This window comes from Colias eurytheme, chromosome 5 (assembly GCF_061535395.1).
Source record: "Colias eurytheme isolate Ceu_HAF_F1 chromosome 5, ilColEury1 Martin Lab GWU primary, whole genome shotgun sequence".
Classification (NCBI taxonomy): Eukaryota; Metazoa; Arthropoda; class Insecta; order Lepidoptera; family Pieridae; genus Colias; species Colias eurytheme.
The window spans coordinates 7788336-7811345 of NC_142984.1; the positions used below are offsets into that span (position 1 = coordinate 7788336).

Here is a 23010-nt window from a genome sequence, read left to right on the forward strand (position 1 = left end):
TTTCATCAAGCTAATAATTTAAAGAACAGAAAAAAGTAGAAATTGAAAAAATAAACGTTAAACGGTTACTAAAAGCTTCATGGTAATTATAAGTAGTGCTTACAGCTCATAATATCAGCTTATTAATCAATGCGTATATGTTATATTAGTGGTACATCCCTAATAAACATAAGTAAACATCACTTCAGGGATTTGTAATACATGTTTTCATAAATAAGACCATTCGTCGTTATTATTTGGTGCTAAGTCTATCCATTTTCTTAGCGTGAGAGGATTTTATTATTTACGTCGTATAAAAGAAAACCTTGATACTCTGATCAACGCTCTCATACAGAAAACAAAAGATGTGATTTTACTACAAATTCAATCATAATATTATGTTCGATCCGTCTCTGATTCAAATACAGTGAAATACGGTAAGAAAAAACCTTGTAACCTTCGCAGTTCGCACCAAAACATATTTCCTAACAAAAATAAAAGTCACAACCAATTCTAGACAAAAATAACAATATAAACGTATATTTTATTATCAATCCACAAAAAAAATTTACACTGTTTAGTTTATTTATTTTTGTATCACCATTCACCATGTGCATGTCTCTATAATATAAAATATGATGAAAATGCATGTTGGACATAGTATCTAAAATACACGACAAAGCTATAACAATATCATACATCTATTAAATGAATCTATTATTTTAAATCAAGTACAAATTTATATCTAAAGCTTTAAAGAAAAATGCATCTGCTATTGAAATACATATAAGGTACACAAAAAATTCTTACTGTAATGAAACATTAGGTGATACATTATTTTTTGTAGTGTAGACACTGTTTTATGCACCAATGTTATAAAATAGACACTAAGCGAACAGCATTGTAGCATCATTATAGAAATTCCTATAGTAGAGATATTAATATTTCCTGAAAACCAATTTCCATCACAAATTAATGCGCTATACATGCATTATATTCAGTGCTGATGAAAATAGCATCTACTAACAACCTGTGTAACAATCAGCATTTTCCCACAGTTCCGTACATATTATGGACTTATTGAAGTGAAACTTCTTTATCGGGGTTGGAAAAAAAATAGTGTAACATTTTTTCGTTACGCGTGACATTTTTCCGTTACGCGCCATATTTGATTCGACGTATTTCTGTAAAGTTGCATATAGTCAATTATTTTTTGAAAAATCAGGTCATAAAGATGTTTCACTTCTTACGTGTGTACACTAGTACACGCACAATTTTTTTTTAAGTTAATCCAACGAATTAATTATTTAAAAATATACCTAATACTACAGAACCATAATTGATTACCTTATCAGAATTTTAATTAGAGTTGGAGTCTATTTTACCTACCATAGTAGTTACTAACAGATAAACCGACTAATTTATTTCACTGCATTCGCAAGTTTTAAAAATCCACGTTCATATCAATTTGGTAAATATATGACTTTGACCTACAAACATTACATACGATCTCTAGTATATTTTTATTTAAAATAAGTTCTAGTGTTCAACTCAAGAGCAGTTTTAAGTTTGGTTGAGGTACAATTTTAATGAGCAATGTTATTCGAAAAGATGCTAAAAGCTTTGCCTTAGGTACTAATGGAATACTGGCATTCACGCGAAACATAACATAATAACACTCACGTAGATGTAGACAAAGATATACATTATACATAGTATAAGTGTTGCTATGTTTCATGTTTTGTATTAAGTCACTTATTTCAGAGATTGCCGCCTATACTCTTATAAAAGACTGAGTGGAATTTTAAGCACAAAGTTGAAATATTGCTCTGAAAAAAGACATGTAAATTACTATATTGTATCATAGTACTTTACCTACATCTATACTTACAATATAATAATATAATAGAGCTGAAGAGTTTGTTGTTTGTTTGAACGCGCTAATCTCAAGAACAACTGGTCCGATTTGAAAAATTCTTTCGGTGCTAGATAGCCCATTTATCGAGGAAGGCTATAGACTTTATCATCACGCTAAGATCAATAGGAGCGGAGCGGGGCATAGCTAGTAAAAAATATGATGGAAAGGAATGAATTAGTCACACAGAAAAGCGAACTAGGAATAGAATATTCCTGTTAAAATGTGGAATAACACCTCTTTGTGAGCCTCAAAGAGATAGCCTGCAGTGCATGACGAAATTTTGGTTAAAGCCGGTTTTAAATGAATATAGTTTTTTCGTGTTCTAATATGTTAAATTGAAATAAAACTTCCTATTAAACTTAACATAATATGTATAATTATATTTTTATTCTATTTAATCAATGCAAAAGACAGGGTATCTTAGGTCTCATTTCAAGGTATTGTTATAATGTCTTAACGAATAAAGTCTTAGTTCTTACCTGAGATCATTCAAAATATTTACGCCATTTTAAAACTTTATCTACTTTTATTTACTTTTAAGTAATAACGCAGTTTGAGAGCTTCAAACTTGACTAGCATTTATGTTACTTAAAATAAGTTACTCGCAGTAACTTATTTTATTTATCTAATTACTTTAAGCTGCTTAAACTTTACGAGATCTTACGGGAATGTACATTTTAATTAATTAACCTGCTTCTACGTTCATTCTAAAATACATTTTGTATTTTTCGTTGTAGTGCAAAATTTTTGCAAAACATTGCAATATTTTAGTCGGATTTACATCATAGAAAAGTTATTGCCTATAAATCATTGCATAGGCACTCTTAAAATATCGGAAACAAGACGGAATGTTCCAGAGGTTCAACTTTAACCTACATACGAGGTTTACGGCGATAAACTTTTGCCCTCAAATACAGGACGGTCACAAATCCTGCCCTTGTCTTTCACACATTTACCTGAGCAATTCAGGTCTGGACTATTTGCTAGTTCAATTTATTTGTAACTAGCGGTCCGCCCCGGCTTCGCCCGTGGTACATAATATTTACGTTTTCTCTACATAAGAACCATCCTCGTACTTCAAGGAATATAATAAAAAAAGAATTATCGAAATCGGTCCAGCCGTTCTCGAGTTATGCGCTTACCAACACATTTTGCGATTCATTTTTATATATAAGAGATAGGTATACTGTTACAATATGTTGTACATGTTATCATTTACCATATTGAATAAAAAGTAGTGTACCATATCATGGAAACTGCGTAAAGCATATGATTAGAAATAAACAAGAAATAGCGTAATTAACTGAGAACTTATTGGATACCTACTCTACATTAAATAAATAAATAAATAAATCGTTTATTTTCCACCATAATTTGCTACATACTTTTGCTACATTGACTTAGCATTAAAATACAATTTGATATTTTTTCATTGCAATAAGTACCTTGCGAAAGAACTAAAGCATAAACATTACTGTCTAAATGTCGGGGTACGTTTTATTTTACAATACAGCCTTCGTATTTGTTTCCAACAGAAGCTTTTTCAAAGTACCCAGTACACAGTGTCTCTACTCGCTAAGCTAAGGTTTCAGCAGTTAGCAAGGCCAGTGCAAAGGCAAACTGCATTCAACTAGCTGTTCGAAGACAAATAATCACAATTCACGTAGAACATTCCAGTCAAACTGTAACAACTTTTACGCGAAGTCCATAGTTTACAAGCCGCTGTGGGTTCTGTTTACTAATGCATGGATCGGTCCCAAGCCTTCGTTAATTATTATGACATTGCTTGTGCCGGAAAATTACGTATTTAATGAATTAATTCGCTATAATTTGTGTCGGCGAAAATTTGTATGTTTACCTCATAATTCCATAAATAAAAATTTGTACGGATTTTTGCAGTTTTATTTAGCGATAAATTTTGGAATTTCGTTGGGAATATCGTTGTTAACGAATGATATGATTTATAAGAATAATTGGCATGATTTCTAATGACTTGAAGAACAGTCATTAGAACCGATCGAAATATGCTTTGAAAGATGCATAAAAATTATGCATGATAATATTGTAATTTAATTAATAATAATTATTTTGTGTTATCATGTAATACTCGTATCTAACACATACCTACCTACCTACCTTTTTCGAACATATCAGGTATAAGTACGTAAATCATACGTAGATAAATAAATGAAAATACATAAATGTCTGCTTTTCAACTACTTCAAATGTTTAATTAAACTGAAAGGAGAACAGTTTCTTCGAAATTTCTGCATTACTTCAGTCTTTACGACTCGGCACTCATAAAGTACAATAACTCTTTGAAGTTTTTCACTAAACCTACTTACTGACACGACTTACATAAGTTTCTTTTAATAATTGAAATATGATTGCTATGAATAATGCAATTATAGTTAGCAAGTGTTCATAGTAAATATTGTGAAAGAAGTCCAAACCTGTTACCTGCTTAAAAAATAGACCAAGTCACCTCTACTAATATAAATTATAATTACCTATATCTTAAGTCCGCTGTTATAATATTATGATGCTTTTAGTGAGGTATTTGATAAATATAAATTAATTTAAATTATAATTTGCTTAATAGTTACTAACTTAAGACTGAAGTCTGTATGTTCTTGTGTCGTACCGCCTGACTGCCTGGTTGCCGTCCGCGTCGTTACAGTTTTAAACCTGTCTTTTTCCAATTCAAATCATTATCCACAGCAATATTGGTTACAATTGCATTTCAACTAGTTTTAAAACCAACAAACGTAATCTCCCGTTAATAAAAAAGTTCCTGATCGCAGGCAAGATACGTGACCTCTCAACTTTTAGACGGTTGCATTTAACTTTGTAGAGTTCTATACTCAAAGAAAACGGAACATTAATATTGGAAAGCGGATTGCTTTCAACTATTTAAATGCAGGATATTAAACTCATCCATTACTTAGTTTTTCCCTGTGCCAGTGCCAGAACATAACCAAATTTAGGTTACTGAATAGAGAATACGGAGGAGAAGCGTAGCTTTGGAAAAAGTGGCTGAATATGGTATACTTAGTATTGTTGGTCTGCTCTGTATTAGAGAGATTATTCTGTATTCATACGGAAATATATCCTGGATTGGATTGGAAAAGGTACAATTGTGTCTAATAAACTTTCTATTAGTCAAGTCTTCAAATAATCAATACTTAACACCCTTTTATAGGTACACAAACACACAGTCGTTAAAATAATGTATAACATAAATCTCTTTAAGATAATTGCCTAAGGCTTTCACTTTAATTGATTCTATACATTTCTTTATTTCATAGTGAATCTACCTGTTTTTCTAAAGCTAAAGACTACAATTATTAGTCATTGCTTGAAAAGCGAAGCTCGTAGTCGGGGAGATAGATGTCACATTTATTGATTTATAATTAAGAGAAAATATTATTCAGTACGCTGAGATTGCTTACTGAGAGAATTGTTTTGTTATTGCATTGAACATCTTTAAATGAACAGATCTTTCTTATTTTTAAAAATTATTTGTATAATATTTACTGTGTCACACATTATCAAAGTCTTGTAAATACTCATTACTCGTATTACTTAAAAAAGCTCCGATGCTAATAATAATCGATAATTAATTGATTGAATAAATTCAATGTGTCATTAGCCCATTATTATTTTCAGACTCTAGTTACTATCTTATTACTTATAATGTTTAAAATTTCCCAACCACACTTTTATCTAGCTAATGTGAGTAGAATTTTATCTCGTATTTGCAATTAGAAATGAGCCAAATAAATCCCTGTTAATTACGCAACCGCTAACAAGTGAATCGTTGCCAAACAGCAAGACAAGTATAAATAACCTAACATAGATATCTCGCAAGCTAGATAAAGCTCCTTACTAACATTTTATGGCCGTATTTTCATGGAAATAAGCAATTTTGTCACTTTGATAAAATTAAAGTATGGTGAGGCTTTGGCGGCCACGTAACAAATTATGAAATTAACACATTTTTCTTACTAGGTATAGTTATCCTTTTATGTTTTCAGACATAGGTACATCTATTAAACAATAAATTCAAACTATTTATATCTTAGATTATTGCAAAATGTATTAAAAGTAAATTTTGATAGCTGTAAAAAACAATTCCTATGATTAATTGCTACAGAACATTATCATAATAGTAAAGGGGAAGTACAAAAGGCGACAATTAATTAATGTTTACATTAATAATTGTAATTAGTAAATTATATATCAGAACAATGATGAAGCCTCGAATTGCTCTGAACAATCCAAGATTAATTAGTTGCGGGTTAATTCAAATTGTTGTTGAAAAGCTTCAATTTGTACTAAATTAATATAGGTAGATTTTCATATATAATATAATATCATAAAGCTGAAGAATTTGTTTGTTAGAACGCGCTAATCTCAGGAAGTACTTAATGGTCCGAATTGAAAAATTATTTTGGGTGCTAAATAGCCCATTTATCGAACCATCACGCTAAGATAACAGGAGCGGAGCCACGCTGCTGTAACCGCGGGGCGCAGCTAGTTATCTAATGTTTTGACATACCGAGGTATAAAGTATAAACCCTATCTCCTAAATAGAGGTGAACATACATAGCATTTAGCTATTTTTAAGAGCCATGTTAAAGAGTGCAAATCTAAGCCATTATCCGGGCACAATTCCAAGCTGGCTGCTATTGCGATAATCCTTCCCTAAACTGACCTACAAATACGCCTAAGGTGAGAATAGAAGACGATACCAGCCACTTTTAGTCTTGTAGTGACGATTAAGTTTTTTTTATTGTGCGATAAGAAAGCACTTGATTACGATCCCGCCTTATGGTAAGCTGAAAAATTAATATAGAGATCGCGCTTACCTAGAAGGTATCTGTTCACTCTTCTCTTGAAGAACTCCATATTGTACTCGTCGGGGATCACAGATTCAGGAAGCATGTTCCAGTCCCTTGCGGTTCGAATAGAATTTCGATCCGAACCGCTTTATCCGGGTACATGGAAGTTGGAATGTTCAAAATTCGTAACTTATGGGTGTTTTGTCACGTTTGTTTCAAACCAGTCCGGCTAAGTAACCATAATGAAAGAAAATCGACCACAACAATGCAAGCCTGACCCAATTTACGAGGAAGTATACACAGATACAACAGAAGTGAAATATTCCTAGTACCTTGTTAGTACAAAGACTGTGATGTAACCCTTTAGAGTTCCCTAAAAAAGTTACAAAAAGATGATGCAGGGAATAACAGAATTAAAGCTTTGATGCTGTTTTGTCAACGAATAAAACAGTTATTAAGCTAATAACACCCTTATTCCTAATTATTTCGCCACAGTTCAAGTGAAATTGATTATAAATGTAAAAGAATTTACCCACTTGCTTTGAAACGTAATTATCCTTTCACGAAGAAATTTTATTTTCTTGAAAACCATTTAGAATTCAACAGGTCTTGACCTACTTAAATGTTTCTACAAAAGATTTATCTGCAAGTAAAATATTCCTTTTTAAATCCTCAGTATCCGCTGGAATCTTAAGAGACGAGTTAAATAAATCGGGTCTAATCTCTGAAACGGATAAGAAATCTCTAAATACAGTCATCGTTGAACAACTACTTTTGTTTTTATTTCATAACAAATTGAAGTAATTTTTTACGCCATACTAAGCCTTCCCTTTTCCCGTGTTCATTTATAAAACTAAGAATATTTTTACGCTATTTATGTATTTTTTATCCTGTTAAATAAAATACTGAAAAAAACAAGATAACTGTGTATTTTGATTATTATTGAGATTTATTTAAATTAAAAATGTATCGTCCTAAATTACTTCCATATATTCCTTTAGTTCTAATAAAACAAATATAAAACGTTGGAATGACTCCAGATTCAACTTCATCCTCATTTTTATGTAACATGATATCTCAAGAGAAAAAACGGGGCATTTTAAAAGCGACCAACGTTCTCGCTTCGAGCTGTCAAGTCATCCAATTTCCTCAAAACAACGCGACGGCCCGGAGCTTCTTTATTCGCATAATTTCCATCTACGTTACATTCGACACTTTTATTAAAATTTCCTCAAGGTAAGCCAGCGAGTACTTTAATTTGCAAGCTTAAAAGCTTTCCGAATTTCGACAGAGCTCTCTTGGAAGCCAATAAGTAAAAAAACAAGCGTCTGTGTAGAAACGACGTCTGTTGCAACTTACGTACTTTGTGTGAAAAAGACACTAATATTTTTAAAAGAACAGCGTCTACGCTTTTGATCATTAAAATTATGAAGAATGATAGAGCCCGCGGTAATTATACAAGCGATACATTTTTGCAATATTTTTTAAGCAAATAAAGCTTTTATGTCCTCTCTTGATGACTTGGCAATAGAATTTACTGAAGAAAGGAAAAAAAATAATTCAAATGATACCTACAGACCAAACTAAAATAATGCAGCAAATTTAAATTTTAACGGTTGAGATTTCCTTCTTGTATATTGTAAAATATACTTTATTATCCGAATCATTCCCTTGAATGTAAATTTTGTCTCATTGGTGATCAATTGATCATGCTCCAATCTCAAGAACTTGCTCCTTGCAAAATTTTAAGGATTAATCGTCAGACCTTTTCTGTCAAAAATCTTGAATATTAAACCGGTCAAGAATCGGTAAAAAGGCTCCTTAAGAATTAATTTTGAGAATTCTTCATTATTTTATTACCTACCTGAATGAATTTGATTAGACCTTGGAAAATTTCCAAGAAACCTACTTTCTTATCATTTTTTATAGGAGATAAGTACATAAAGATATAAAATACTACCTGCAATATGTAAACAGTATCCGAATTCCCTTCAAATCTAAGCTTTACATCTACCGTTACTGGATCCTCACTTTATTTACTGATATCTATGGATTTCCGATGCTATAAATAATGAAATAAAAATATTTTTTTTTTTTGTGTAAAAACGAACGAAGGTACAAAAAATATACGAGAAAGTTGGTAGTTTTGATCTGTTGTACAAGAACAAACTAAGATAGTAGAAAAGTTAGTTTTAACTTGTAAGAAAAGTTTCTGATTGTGGACATTGCAGTGAGAAAATATTTGAATGGGTATAAATAATTAATGAACTGTGCGCTACTAAGTTTTGTCTTACTTGTTGAAATATTCGAAGATCTTTTGAGGTAGAGTATTTATTATTAAAATGACTCGAAAACTATAAACCTATTTGAAACGTATAAGTAATAAAACAAGGCCTTCACTAGGTTTTAAAGTCAAGGATTTGCTGAGACGAGCTTACTTAATAATTTATTTAAATGTCTCATATTATATAAAATAATATCATTATAGATTATGTATTCCGCCCTGATATCTACATACGACAACCACACAACCTAAAAACGATACTAGGTACAACAAATATTTTCAATTTTTTTATATTTTTATATAATAAGATATAAGTATTTTTTTTTTAAATTTATAGCATCAGCTATGTACGCACTACGAACAAGCACATGGCCTCTCAAATACTGCTCTTACATCTACCAACTTAATATCGAATTACAGCGCGGGGAAAGTCTATTGGACACTAAAAGCTCTTAATTTATACATGAAATATTATAAACTATCGGCAATTTCATGTGAGCCTGTTTGTAATAGTGCAAGTAATCCAATTTGAAAGTCACTCCACACGACACATAATTAACTGGGGGTCGGGAGAGCGGTCATGAATTACTAAAGTCCATCTGACACCTCGTAAAACAGCTGTGAAAATGTTTTCATCTATCTTTATACTCTGGCGCGTCATCCCAGTTAAAATTCAGTGCAATTTTTAACAGACTTTTAAATTAGGTACTTCCTTCTATTTAAATTTCTACCTTTTAGGGAAGAGTATAAAAACATGGTACGGTTACGTACATTTTAATTATTTCATCACACATGCTCGTGTATAATTAAAAATATACATTTTAACATGCAGGATTACTTGGTTTTTATCTTTTTCAATTCCAACTTGCTCGATTTAAATAGGTAAGTACATATAAGTTGTAGTTTACTTAGTCTACAATGATGAAAATTGAAAATTCATAAATATAGCTACGAATGTCTACGTAGGTTGTCTATTTGTGAAGTAAATCTAGGAGATCTCAAAATGTATTTTCAAAAAACTAAAAAGTGTTTCCGATTAGGAATTTAAGTTTAATAAATATGCAAGGTAGGTGATGAGTGGATTCAAAAATGAATTTTTAATACAACGTAGTGGAATATTTGCCTTTGGCATCGAATAAAATGTGCCCGTAGGCACATAACCAGGAAATTTCAAAGTGCGATTGGATTTCCATTGCAAAGAATATCGAGTTTTTAAACTACTTCCCGCTGAGCATATTCATCAAGGATGCTGAAAACCTGATTGTCATTTTTAACTATCGATAAATTACTTTGTATGAGAAATAAATACATTTTTTAAATTTTTAAACATTAATTATTATAAGTACCTAAGTTCCATAGATGTGTCGTGGTGTCGAAAGGGTTATATAATATTTTAACATTAAGATTTTTATATTTAGGTGAAGTATGAACTAAATGAGATTGTTTAAATATTCCATATTTATTTATTAGCTTTTAATAAGATAAAAGTCCCATGTGTATCACTTGCTTCTATAAATCAGGTTTATATAGATAAATAATGTTTAGCAGTCGGAATAACATAAACACTGATATTCATAGGTACAATGTGTCTAGATAACTCCATACATGCCAGATTAACTCCTGTATATGTATATGATACGGATACCAAATCCTGTATCCCAGTAACGACAAGTTATAATAATCTGTAAGCCGAGTTGTAAGTTATCCAGCTCTAGATATCTCTATTACAGCTCATACCGTCATTAAATATTATTATAATATTATACAGCTCTATTGATATTGCCAGAATATTAATATACGTGCTTACTCTAAATGCGGAATTCTATCCTGAGTAAATTATTAATCTGTTCTCCACACAAGCGTTCCAGTTTGTAGCAGTCATTCAAAATTTAAAGCGCAAAACACGATACCTACAATAAAGGTAGTCCAACTGTTATGAGCAATATTTGTTTTACATATATGAGCCTCGTGTGGCCTACGAATGTTTTTACTGAATAATTCTTTTCGCCATAACATTTTACGTATTCTTTTATGAGACTTTAAAGTTTCGTTAGTTGGGTAACTAGTTGGGGCGTAGTTAGAATTTTAACAAGGGATTTAGCGCAGGCAGACAATTAAAAGAAGTGATTTGACAATTCACATTGACGACATTGAATAATACTATCATTGCGGATAAGTTGAAAAAATATTTTTTGCGTATTCATTTTAGTAGTTAGTAGTATATATATTATACAATTATCCGATTTGCGATACCTCATCTCTAATTAAAAATTCTGCTTTCTGTTTTCCCCCAAAGTTAAGCTTATCCTCCTCCTAGAACTTGTATATTATTATCTATGCTTTCGTACGCGGAGCAGTTTGGTAACGAAAACCGAATAGCATATGTGTAAACATTTACACACTTTCCGTTTAGCAGAAATTACAAATCCCACCCGCTTCCTCATGAATATAGAATATGTACTCGTGCCTTTGATAATTTCTGTGACTCTGAATTGAATGTAAGATCTACTTAGAGTATTTTAATATAGAATCCTGCAAACTGATACATAATCAGTGACATTTCGATTTAATTATTTAAAAAAATACAGTTGATAAAATTATGACTTAATGTTTATAAAGTTGTTTATAATATGAAATTGGAAATCTAAGGATATCTGCAAAAAAGTAATAATTGATTGTACATAGTACATACTCATTTTATTAAAAAAAATAAAAAATAAAAGGCATTTATTGATACCACAATAAAAAAATAAGGGCATTTATTGATACCATAGATCGTCAAAGCCACGTAATAAAATCATTATTTGGCATAAATATTATTTAACAAATTCATAACAGCCAACAGGGAACAATAGCAAAAGAACATTATTAAAAACATGCTAAGGATTAACAGACACGGCGAAATGAGTTGTATTTTCCAATTTCACATTATTGATACATCCTATCAACCAACTTTTTGTAACATGTCGAACATCGTCTGGCAACTTTCGTTTTAATTTTTGCATTTTCTTGAAATCGATTTCTGCTTCATTGTGAACTACATAGTCCACATCCATATGTTTTATAGATTTCACAACAGATCCGCCATATGCAATCCAATGTCTTTCGAATATATTCCTTTCATTCTCAGGTATGCTTATGAAGTCTGGATAGAAACCTATTTTCTTATGTTTGAATACATCTGGTAAAGGATTATCTGGCAATAGCTGTTGATTTCTGGACGTAGACGTGTCTATAGTTTTATCGCTACAACCAGTTATATCCGATGCTTTATCTTCTGTAGATGTATCAGGTTCTTCTGAATTCCTTCTTTTCTTTTTAACTTTGGTTTCGTGAATTGGTAAGAGACGCATTTTTTCGTCTGGCGACGTTTTAATTTTCTTCTTTACAATAAAGGAGTCTAAATTCCCCGCTTTTTTGGGGCTAAGTTTAGGTTTCTTTGGAGGAGATTCATCGGAAGTGCTAGCTGCTAGTTTATTTAAAAGCGAAACGTCCGTTTTTTCTTTGGATGTTTTGTACAGATGTTTCAGCTCATCTAGATTGGTAGCTGTTTTCCAGTCTTTATCGTCTCTTATTCTTGTAACTCTCGGGAACCTTACTGAAATGCCATCTGCTGTGTGAAGATTTGCTTTTGTCAGTTCAGTTCCTGAAAATAAAAATAACATTTCTCAAGTGCCAAATTCCCAGAGGGGACAATTCCAATGAACCAAATATCATTAAAACCCATTCTGCGTTTTATATAACTGAGTATACTAAATAACTTCTTTTTATATTTTATTTTAAAGATTATTATATAATAGCAATCTTATATAGAATCTTTGAATTATCCACAGGACTTATAAATATTTTTAAGCCAATCCTGGTGGAATAAGGGATAAAAGTTTTTATTCCCAATTAGTTTTTGGTAAGGTTTTTTAAAAATAGAGTTTAAATTTAAATTTAGAATAGAATATTACCTGTAATTTCCCAAACCGGTTGATTCTTTGGGTCTTGAGCGACAAAATCTGGGACCATTCCTTTATTACAGTCTAACCATGAAGGCACCTTATTATAGTCTTGCGATATTTTGACCATAATGGGACCTAATTCCTTCTGCAATCTCTCCAATGTACTATCATCATGGCCAGTATGAACTTTTGTTACTGTCACCCATTTATTTCGACGAGTATCTAAACAGCCCATGAGAAAGACAGACATCATTCCACCTTTCTTTCCTGTTCCTGTAATGATATTATAAAATGTTAGAATAAACAATATATTTTCTATTACAATTTTAGCTTCCTATTTTCTAATAAAAAATACTGATCTATTACAGAGATTACAAATGAATCTTGTAATGTAAATTGTTCAAAGATAACATAATCATAAAAATTTAAACTGAAGAAACAATAAGCAGTAATAGCGTGCTAACTATTCTTTACATAGTTCTTCTTTGATATTTATGCTTCGCTGTATATGCCGGCAAGCCAACATTTAGTATTGCTATAGCTAATGTGTTATTCTAATACCTATATTATAATATTATCTACTTCACTGCCAAGTATGACCAAAATTTGTTCAGTGTTTTACATTTCAAAGAATAACATACATTCATACATAGATATAAACATTTGCAATATAAGTAGGAAGTACCATAAGTAAATAGAAACATTAGTTAGTTAGTTACCAAACCAAGCTCCCAGAACAACAAGATCAGCAGTATCTGCCATTGCTCCGCCAAACAAATAATCCTTTTTAACTTTCAGCCAATGTCGCTTGCCAGGCTCATATGTGGATTCCAGATCTTTTAATACCAAGCCTTCTAATCCTAGTTGAAGAACCTGTAATCATTAAAATCTTAATATTAATAAATTGTATAAAAAACAATTTTTTATAATTTGGTTCGATTTTAATGTCTAAGGGCCGATTTTTCAATGCTTGTATAAAACTTATCTGTCCAATAAAGTATTACACGATAGTATTAAAATGTCACGTAAACTGTCAAATACGGGCAATTAGAATACGTTTTTAAAATGGTAGTTTTATACATTATTCGACGAATAAGTTTTATCCAAGCATTGAAAAATCGGCCCTAAGTATAACAGTCATTTGTAATTTGAAATAATTCATATTCTAAAATTCTTAGAATATAAAAAAGAAGAATCTGTTTGATATGGCTTCATATAAAAACCTGTGCAAATTTCATATTAATTATTTATCTTTAATCTTGCTTTAAAATAATAAATAAAAACATTTGAATAAATTAAAAGAAATAATAGTTACCTCGGCAATCATATTTGCTAAATCAGCTGGCTTCCTAATCAACTGCTGTTCAGAGAACATAACATGGTTTTTGACTTCCACCATGTTATCATACAGTATTTGACGCCTCTTCTTAATGGGCATATCCATTAACACCTCCCCATTATAATATAAACAATCAAATACATACAAGCATACTTGAGCGTCTTTAAATTCGGACTGTTTGTGCACACCCAAAGTACCAAAGGGTAAGGGTTTCCCAGTATTCACATCGACCATCAATACTTCTGCATCCAAAATCATATCCTCCCCTTTAGGAAAGGCTTTCGGCAGATAATCCTTGAAATGATTCACTTTATGAGGCATCACGGGTTTTAGAGCTCGAGAGAAGTATTTAAACTCACTACCCTTTTTATGGACTTGCACTCTTTCACCATCATATTTTATTTCAGAGAACATTCCATTTGGACATTTTTTCATAGCCATTTCTACAGACTTACACGCTTCTGCTAACATTGGGAGGATTGGAGTCATCAAACTCAGTTTTGCTTGGACCGTTTTCTGTGTAGCGTCTTTATGTTTCACATTGCTACTTGTAGGTAGAACTTTGTCTAATACCATGTCCAAATCCCTTGAAGTTTGAAAAACTTTGTATGCATCTGGATGGACTCCTTCAAGAATGTGTTTTGGACCAGCATTAATTCTTAAGTCCCCTTTAATAAGCCGTATCAACATAGTTATATCATTCAAGGTGCATTTCTTTACAATTTTCTTGAAATGATATATCTGTTCATCTTCCTTTGTAAGTTTTGACAAGTCGTCTAAAAAGTTTTCAATGTCATGAATCGTTAAAGTACTCTGTTTTGCTGGCTGTATAGATCTGGATTTGGAAAAGAAGTTTTGGATTGTGTCTGCAACATCGCCTTGTTCTAAATGTGTCAACATGTCATCATGATCCGTGTTGAAGATTCTCGAAAATAATTTTACCAATTGTTTGCTTTTCAAATTGTAAACCCGTTTTGAAACTTGTGGTAACAACATTTTACACCATAACACTAAATCACCTTGGTATTTCTTACCATCACAGCCTTTGGTAAAAAAGTTGTTAACAACTGCAGTTTTTTCAGTGTATGCATCTACCTTTGATATTTTTTTACACAAAGAGTAAAAAGTAGAAAACATATTATCCTCTGTTTGTATTTCGGAGCTATCATTAATTTTACTTGGTGAAGGAGCCTGTTTAATCAATGGGGCTGAAGACTCATTCTTCAACACCTTAGCTGTATACTTGCCACTGTGTTTATCTGCATACAATTTCTCCATTTCATTAATCTTCTTCAATATGTATTCCTGGTCATCTTTGCTTATATTTGCCCAATTTCCTATATCGTCAATAGAGTCTATGCGTTTTGTGGCGGGTCTTTGCTTGAGCAAAGCGTTCATTAGACAATCTATGTGGTGCCATGATTTCATGTGTTGATTCTCTCCATATGGACTGGGTACAACTTTAGCGAGGCGTAATTCTCCACTCGGACAATTTCCCTTACATCCTTTGCACGAAGCTCTGGCGCCTTTAGCCCGATCAACGAAAAACGGTGTAAAATCAGTCATGATTATTATGATAAACTATAATTCGAGTAAATTAATATCTAAATGTACATCACAATAACAAAAATTTTGCAAGCAAAAACTTGCATGGATTTAGCCTTAATTTAAGCAATATAACGTTGTGATTAAATTATATTCGATGATTAATTAAATTGCAATTTTCCGCATTTTGAAAATGTTTTTAAAGCTTGACGTAGACACTTGAATTTTGACTTTGATGTTTTGACAGTTGAGAGTTTCAACATGACGTCTGACATATATTTTCTCGTTCAGGAAGAATATGTTGTCACAAATTGAATGTAATTTTTTTTTCCGTTCGACCTAAAGCATATTAATTATTTTATTTAAGAATAGTAATAAACACTGTTACACTGGTACTAGCCACCGAATCTAGCCAAGCGTATGGCCCCAATCGATTCTTCAACTTACAACGCATGCGTAATGCGTATAGATTATACGAATACGAAACGTTTCAGTTGAAATTTAATAATTCAAAATAATATCATAATAACATAATTTATTAAGACCTATAGCTGCGCCTCGTGGTTTTACCCGCGTAGCATTTTTATTTTATTAAAAATGCAATACTCAAAAATATCACAAACACAAAACAAAACGATATTAAGTTTCGTTTGTGTCCCAATTTCAATTTGGAATAAATATTTCAAGCTCCAATAGATTTAATGATACCTACTTATTCTTTTATAATAAAATTATAATTTTATTTTTCAGCTTCATCGTGCCACCAAGAATTTAACAGCGATGGATCGAAGCATGGCACTTTAACTTCACCACACTATCCCCTTGCTTATCCATCAAATACACATTGCCATTACGAGTTCTTTGGGAGAGGAAAAGAGAGAATTAGACTAATATTTCAAGACTTCTTTTTATATAAATCCGCTGACGGATCTTTAGAGTAAGTTTGTTACATAATAATTAATATTGTTTTGATTGTTTAATGTTTGTTATTTAATTAAATGGATTACCTTTTCCGAATCATATTGTGGAATTTCATATGTTTCATTCTGTAATAATTAAGTTTTACTTTGAAATTATACTTAATTTAAAATAATTACATACTTACAATAAGCATTTAATTCATAAAAAATATTTCAATTTCAGTTGCACGAACATTGATTCCCTTCAAGCTTTTATCAGTGTGGACGGGCGTTTAGAAAATGTTGCCACATTCTGCGGTGTTGATCTCCCGAAACCGATTATGTCGAACGGTCCAAAACTCATGTTGGAGTTTCGAGGAACGCAGTCATCGAGGCATGCTAGGGGATTCAAGATATCATATTCATTTGTTGAAAGTAAGTATATAAATTAATTAAAATTTTTAATCTGTTGGTAAATGGTGGTAAATGTTAAAAATACTATGTAATGACGATTCGAAAGTGCTACTAAATAGTAGTCTAATTGAATAAATGAATGTTTGAGTTTGTTTGAGTTTGAATCTTCTATGAAATTACGCAAAACTAATTTTACAAAATTTATACCGCAATTTATACTTTTTGGACGTCTTTTCATCATTTGAAAACATGCATTAGCATAACATAGCATACTGCATTGCAAAATTATTGTTACTCAAAATATTAATTTTTCACTAACAATTTTAATATTTTTAAGTCTAGTCTTAGTTTTTATTATAGTCCAAACAAAAAAGTATTTTGATTATGAGAATATAAAGAAAACACGGACCCAGACTTTTTCAAAATTGTCCAGTCTTACTATCGTATAAACAACAGTTTAACCACGTTTAACGCTAGAATTTGACGTAAACATTGCATAGTTTTTTTCTAGTTTTTAATTATATTCTATACTAGCCGTTTACCCGACCTGTGCCTAGGTTAACGCGATCAGTAGTTTCGCAATATATTTGGTTCAAACAAAAAAGTTTTCATCTCTATGATATCACGCAAATTTACCTAATATCTATAACATTTCATTTCCAGACTTCGGCATATCAACGGGTAGGCAGCTCAAAGAATTCCCCTGCGCGTTCGTGTTCAACAGCAGTGAGGCGCGGAATGGCACGTTCGCATCTCCCAACTCGCCTGGCCCGTACCCGCGGGACACGGAGTGCTCTTACTTCTTCCACGGCGGACAGACTGAGAAAGTGCACCTGCATTTCACACACTTTGATATTGAGGGTGTATCTCCGTAAGTTCGATTTCATTTATTCACCAAAACTAAAATACAGTAAAAAGAAAACGGGTAAAAAGAAAACGGGTAAAAACAAAACATAGAGTAACATCGGGTACGCAAATTAAATATGATACTGATTCCAAAAAGGTCCCCACGTCACCAAAAACCACAGAGCTAATTACAATTTTTTCTTAAAAGATGTTTTTCATTATGGAGTCCAAATTTACAAATAAATATAATATTATGTTCCATCAAAATATGTAGTATGATCAAATAAATAAATTAGGGTCTTTTAAAAATATGTATATGCGTTGGTGAGCTTGTTGGCGTATTACACTCTTGTTTATAGCGCAAACATGATGAAGGTGGAATCAATTAATGACTTTAAAATAGTAATAATAAAGTGTACTTTAATCATATTATGATTACATATTACTTAATAACGATTTAATTACTCAATCTACTTACCGCACAAATACTTAGTTACTTCAATCGGTCGCCTAAAACCAATTAGAAAAATGGATTTAAAAAAAAACGCAGAACAAATTTGTCTTATATATTTTATAGAACAAGTATGATCATGACATCATAATATTCTATATTTTGCTTATTTATGTCGAATTTTCCATACATTTTAATTTCTCAGACCAAGACGTAATAGAGTTTATAAAAAAAATTTGATCCTCATTCAAATTTCATTTATATTCCATCTAAGTAAACGTAAAACGATGTATTAATTTACTACTTGCAGTTCTTGCAGAACACATAAAATCTATTAAGTAATCAATATCTAACAAAATCTATTAAATTTTCAGGTGTGAAGCAGTTTCAGCGAGTGATTACGTAGAATTTTCCAATTATATGACTGAAGACAATAGATACGGAAGATACTGTGGTCAGCAAAAGGAATTCCACGTGGAATCCGAACGAAACTTCTTCAAAGTGACATTCCGATCGAACGATCGATTAGATGGGACGGGTTTCAAAGCGATCTATCAATTTTTAGAAGCATCTGATGAATATCAAGCTCCAATGTCGGATTACGCATCATCACTCTTCCGTTAGTATTTATTGTTAATGATTGATTAAGAATTAGATACTGAAGTAGCTGGTTGTAAAATTTATAGAACGTCAATATTGAACTTGTGAAATTTAAAAACACCGCTTATGAGATAGATATTAAAATACTACTGAAACAAAGCATAGAACCCGAACTAAAATAATAATCTAACAGATAGGATAAGACCAAAGACTTGAACCGATTCATGCACCGAGTACCGACAGTTACCTACATAATTTTTAGATCGAAGTGATAAGATTTAAAAGACGACAACACAATTTTAACATAATATAGTTCTCAATCTATACTAATATGTAAGGAAAAAGTTTGTATGTATGTATGGTTTTCACGCATAAACTACTGGACCGATTTTGATGAAATTTGGCACAGATAATCTTTAGACCCTTAGAAAGAACATAGGCTACCTTTCATTGCGAAATATGTACCACGGACGAAGCTGGGGCGAACCGCTAGTTTTAACATAAATTTAATACATTGTCCGCTTTTTAATGTAATCAATAATGTTTTTTTTTTCATTTCAGCGTTGCGGTTGTGTTTACTACTCCTAGTCATCATTTTAACTCACCTTCATCGGCTATATCATTAAATCAAGTGATATTAGGTTATTATAAATAGGTAGACTAATCCTGTACATTTTGTAAAATAGCCTGTGCCATACACTTGTATTTAAATCGTAGGAATTCAATATTTTCTATAAGCAAATGGTAAACTTTCCTATTACCAGTAAAGCAATACGACACAATAATGTTTTATTCACGCAGGCACGTATTATAAATAAATTATATTAAATTTTGTTGTGATTTTATTTTTATTACCTACCTTTAATCATATTCTTAAAGAAAACACAATAAGAACCTTCAGGAGTTCTTATATCAACCTTTTGGTAAAGGCACGCCTTGGCTATTGAATGAGATATGATGAGATGAGATGGGTTACATATCAATTATTTAAAAAAAGAAACAAAATGCCTTAACATTGGAGGAACTAGACCGATTTTAAATAGCATTATCAAAATCGGTTCAGTCAGTCGAAAGTTCTGAGGTAACAATTCCAAAAAAATACAATTTAATTGGGAACCTCCTTTTTTCGTCAGTCAGTAAAGTATATAGTACGCGGAATTCGAACCTATAGAAAATCTTTCATGTAACTAAGCAGATTACGCATAATAATATATTCTATTAATTTGATTTGAATATTGTTGCAACTTGCAAACTACAATTTAGCCAAAAAATTCATCTAACTGTAGGTAGATGAAAAGTATTTTTGTTAAAGTAGAGATATTATAATCTTATTATAATATATTAGGAAAGTAGGTACTCAATATGAGATAACCACGATAAGTAAATAAATAAATAAATAAATATTATAGGACATTATTACACAAATCGACCTAGTCCCACAGTAAGCTCAATTAAGGCTTGTGTTGTGGGTACTAGGCGACGATAAATATAATATTATAAATACATATATAGATAATAACACCCAGACCCAAGAACAAATAATTGAGTTCATCACACAAATATTTGCCCTGACCGGGGATCGAACCCGGGACCGTCGGCTCAGTAGGCAGTTACTTTACCACTGCGCCAACCGCGTCGTCAAAAAATGCTTTAGTACGTAGTACTATTATATTATATTCTGTGGCTTTAGGTACAATCAAGGGTATAATAATTTAAAAGCAATAAATTTCGAAGGTTAAATACAAAATATGAATAAATTAACGTTATTTCTACAATGTTCCTATTTTTTAACTTAAAAACGAATACATTAAGTACAGAACCTAAAGTTGCATTTACTTAATCAGAAATAGGTTGTCCATATAAATTGAAAAAATGCTTGGCCATCCGTAGCTCGATGCTAATATTATAATATTATGTGGGAGGTAAGGTGGGAGGTCTCACTATACTGGTAACATTTCACTGATCGTAATTTACGTACCTACCTAATACCTATTACGTACGACGTAACTTAGTAGGTAAGTTGTGATGTATTTAATATTTCTGAGCCTAATTTTACAGCATTAAAAACAAGAATACACAAATCATTGCTTGTTATTTATTAAAGCATTCATTCTAATATATCTTCCAATAAGTAGTCTACTTTCGAATTATTATAATTCAAAGCTAATTTTGACACAATAATGAGCAATAACAGTATACAATTTAAAGGTTTATTGTTGCTCTAGACGCAACGTGACAAAAGAACATAATTCGCAAACATTTTCTTCCTGCTGCGGTTTAAATTTTACCGGAGTTGCGCAAGCTTACTTGAGCAAAACACTGCAACTTGCAATCGTAGCAAACTTGCATCGTATAGCTAGCAGGTGTGTGGACTGTGGGGGCGCTGATTGTACGGTGCCGGTGTTCCGTTCATTTGCTGTCTCACCTCAGACTCAGGCCAGTCCCCTCTCTAGATAATGTGACGTCACTTCAGTACGAGTTTAGCCGCTAGTGGATATGGTAGTGTGCGATTGAAGCGTTTTGTGCGGGAACTTTTCACGACTTGTGTACTTTTAGCAAAGTTTTCGGCTATCGTATGAGATTTTTGTGTGATAGAATCGGAGTTATCTTTTAAACTAGTGTGGATTGTTGTGTTGGATCTGTTATTGTGGACACAGGTGTCACATTCCAGTAGGCGCCGATACAGCCTCCGTACCCTAAAAGCAGGTGGACAATAAGCCCTATTTTGTTAAATGTAAGTTTTTTACTTTTATTATTCTATCAATGGCACGTATTAATATGTAGTTCATATTTTGAAGCTTACGTTTTAATATTTCTATGGTATTGTTTGACGATCAATTAAAAAAGTTCGACACGCGTTTGGTATACCTAGTTGACAACGCGTTGTTTTGCAACTTTTTGAAAGTCTCATTATTCTGTATTGAACCGTTTAAAATGCTTAAAATAGTCTTTGATTTATGTAAACAAAGATTTGGTGTAACAAACAAATTTAACATGTAAACAAGATATTAAAACTTAAACTACCTAGGTGTGCCTACCAGCTACCTACCTATAATTTTTTGCTTTACGATTTAGAAACATACAAAAACAACAACTTGAATGATTTTATCTAACTAAATATTATGCATAATTATATCATGATAATATCTTTTATAACAAAATGGGGCCCTATCATTATTAAAATTGATTGTAATTTTATATTAAACACTTACCTACCCGGAGAGTTATTTCACAAAATAAGCCTCAAGCTACTTGTAGGCCGGTGCCATTATTGATAAATTGGTATTGGGATATTATATAATATTAAATGATTAGATGATCATAGTAGTTATTGCTAATTTGTCAGTAGACTAAACTAACGTTTAGATTAGATATAGATATAGATCCTAACCTAACCTCCTCTTCCATCTTTCCGATACCTACCTAGGTAGGTACCTATGATGACTAAAAAGAAAAACTAAAAGTTATTTAGGTACCTACCACCTACCTACTTACCTTTTTCACATGGAACACAATATGTAAATAACACAATTTAGGCAGATATGTAGGTACCTACATAGTACATAGGTACATAATGATATGAAAGCTTTTCGCACGATTTTTTTTACGCTTTTATTATAGATATTATAATATTATGATAACTTGATACCTATATATTATCTCAGTTCATTTCTAAATATTATACTTAACTAACTAACTATTTTATTTATTTATTATTTATTTTATACTTTATTGCACACACATCAGAAAGTACAAATACAGAAAGAACATAAAATAGAGAAAGACATGTACAAACGGCGGCCTTATCGCTAGGTAGCGATCTCTTCCAGGCTACCGTATGTATATGCGTAAGGAGAGATTTTGATTGAGGTGGGTGAGCAAAAAATAAGGCGTAAATGAACAAAATAAAATTATATATCATATACAATGAATAAATATTATAA

At 31.7% G+C, this 23010-nt stretch overlaps 3 protein-coding genes across 3 annotated transcripts in view; 2 read left to right on the forward strand and 1 right to left on the reverse strand.

The window, feature by feature from the left end:
- Sol1 (CUB domain-containing protein Sol1) overlaps nucleotides 1-19898 on the forward strand; it is a 214667-nt gene extending 194769 nt beyond the window's left edge. The window contains exons 11-15 of the mRNA XM_090102022.1: nucleotides 16607-16793; nucleotides 17000-17190; nucleotides 17833-18040; nucleotides 18841-19085; nucleotides 19628-19898. Coding sequence (XP_089958148.1) covers nucleotides 16607-16793; nucleotides 17000-17190; nucleotides 17833-18040; nucleotides 18841-19085; nucleotides 19628-19692 — 896 coding nt within the window. The 3' untranslated portion in view covers nucleotides 19693-19898. The remainder of the gene's footprint in view (nucleotides 1-16606; nucleotides 16794-16999; nucleotides 17191-17832; nucleotides 18041-18840; nucleotides 19086-19627) is intronic.
- DNAlig3 (DNA ligase 3) lies at nucleotides 11756-16109 on the reverse strand. Its single transcript, XM_090102020.1, has 4 exons — nucleotides 14288-16109; nucleotides 13692-13845; nucleotides 12982-13245; nucleotides 11756-12671 (listed from the first exon to the last, which is right to left on the reverse strand). Exons 1-4 carry the CDS (start codon nucleotides 15875-15877, stop codon nucleotides 11905-11907), a joined length of 2775 nt encoding a protein of 924 aa, XP_089958146.1. The 5' UTR covers nucleotides 15878-16109; the 3' UTR covers nucleotides 11756-11904.
- A 1560-nt stretch (nucleotides 19899-21458) lies between the features above and the next one.
- The window catches only part of Cad99C (cadherin 99C), a 147175-nt gene continuing 145623 nt past the window's right edge, over nucleotides 21459-23010 (forward strand). The window contains exon 1 of the mRNA XM_090102033.1: nucleotides 21459-21800. The gene's annotated coding sequence lies outside the window, so the exon portion shown is untranslated. The remainder of the gene's footprint in view (nucleotides 21801-23010) is intronic.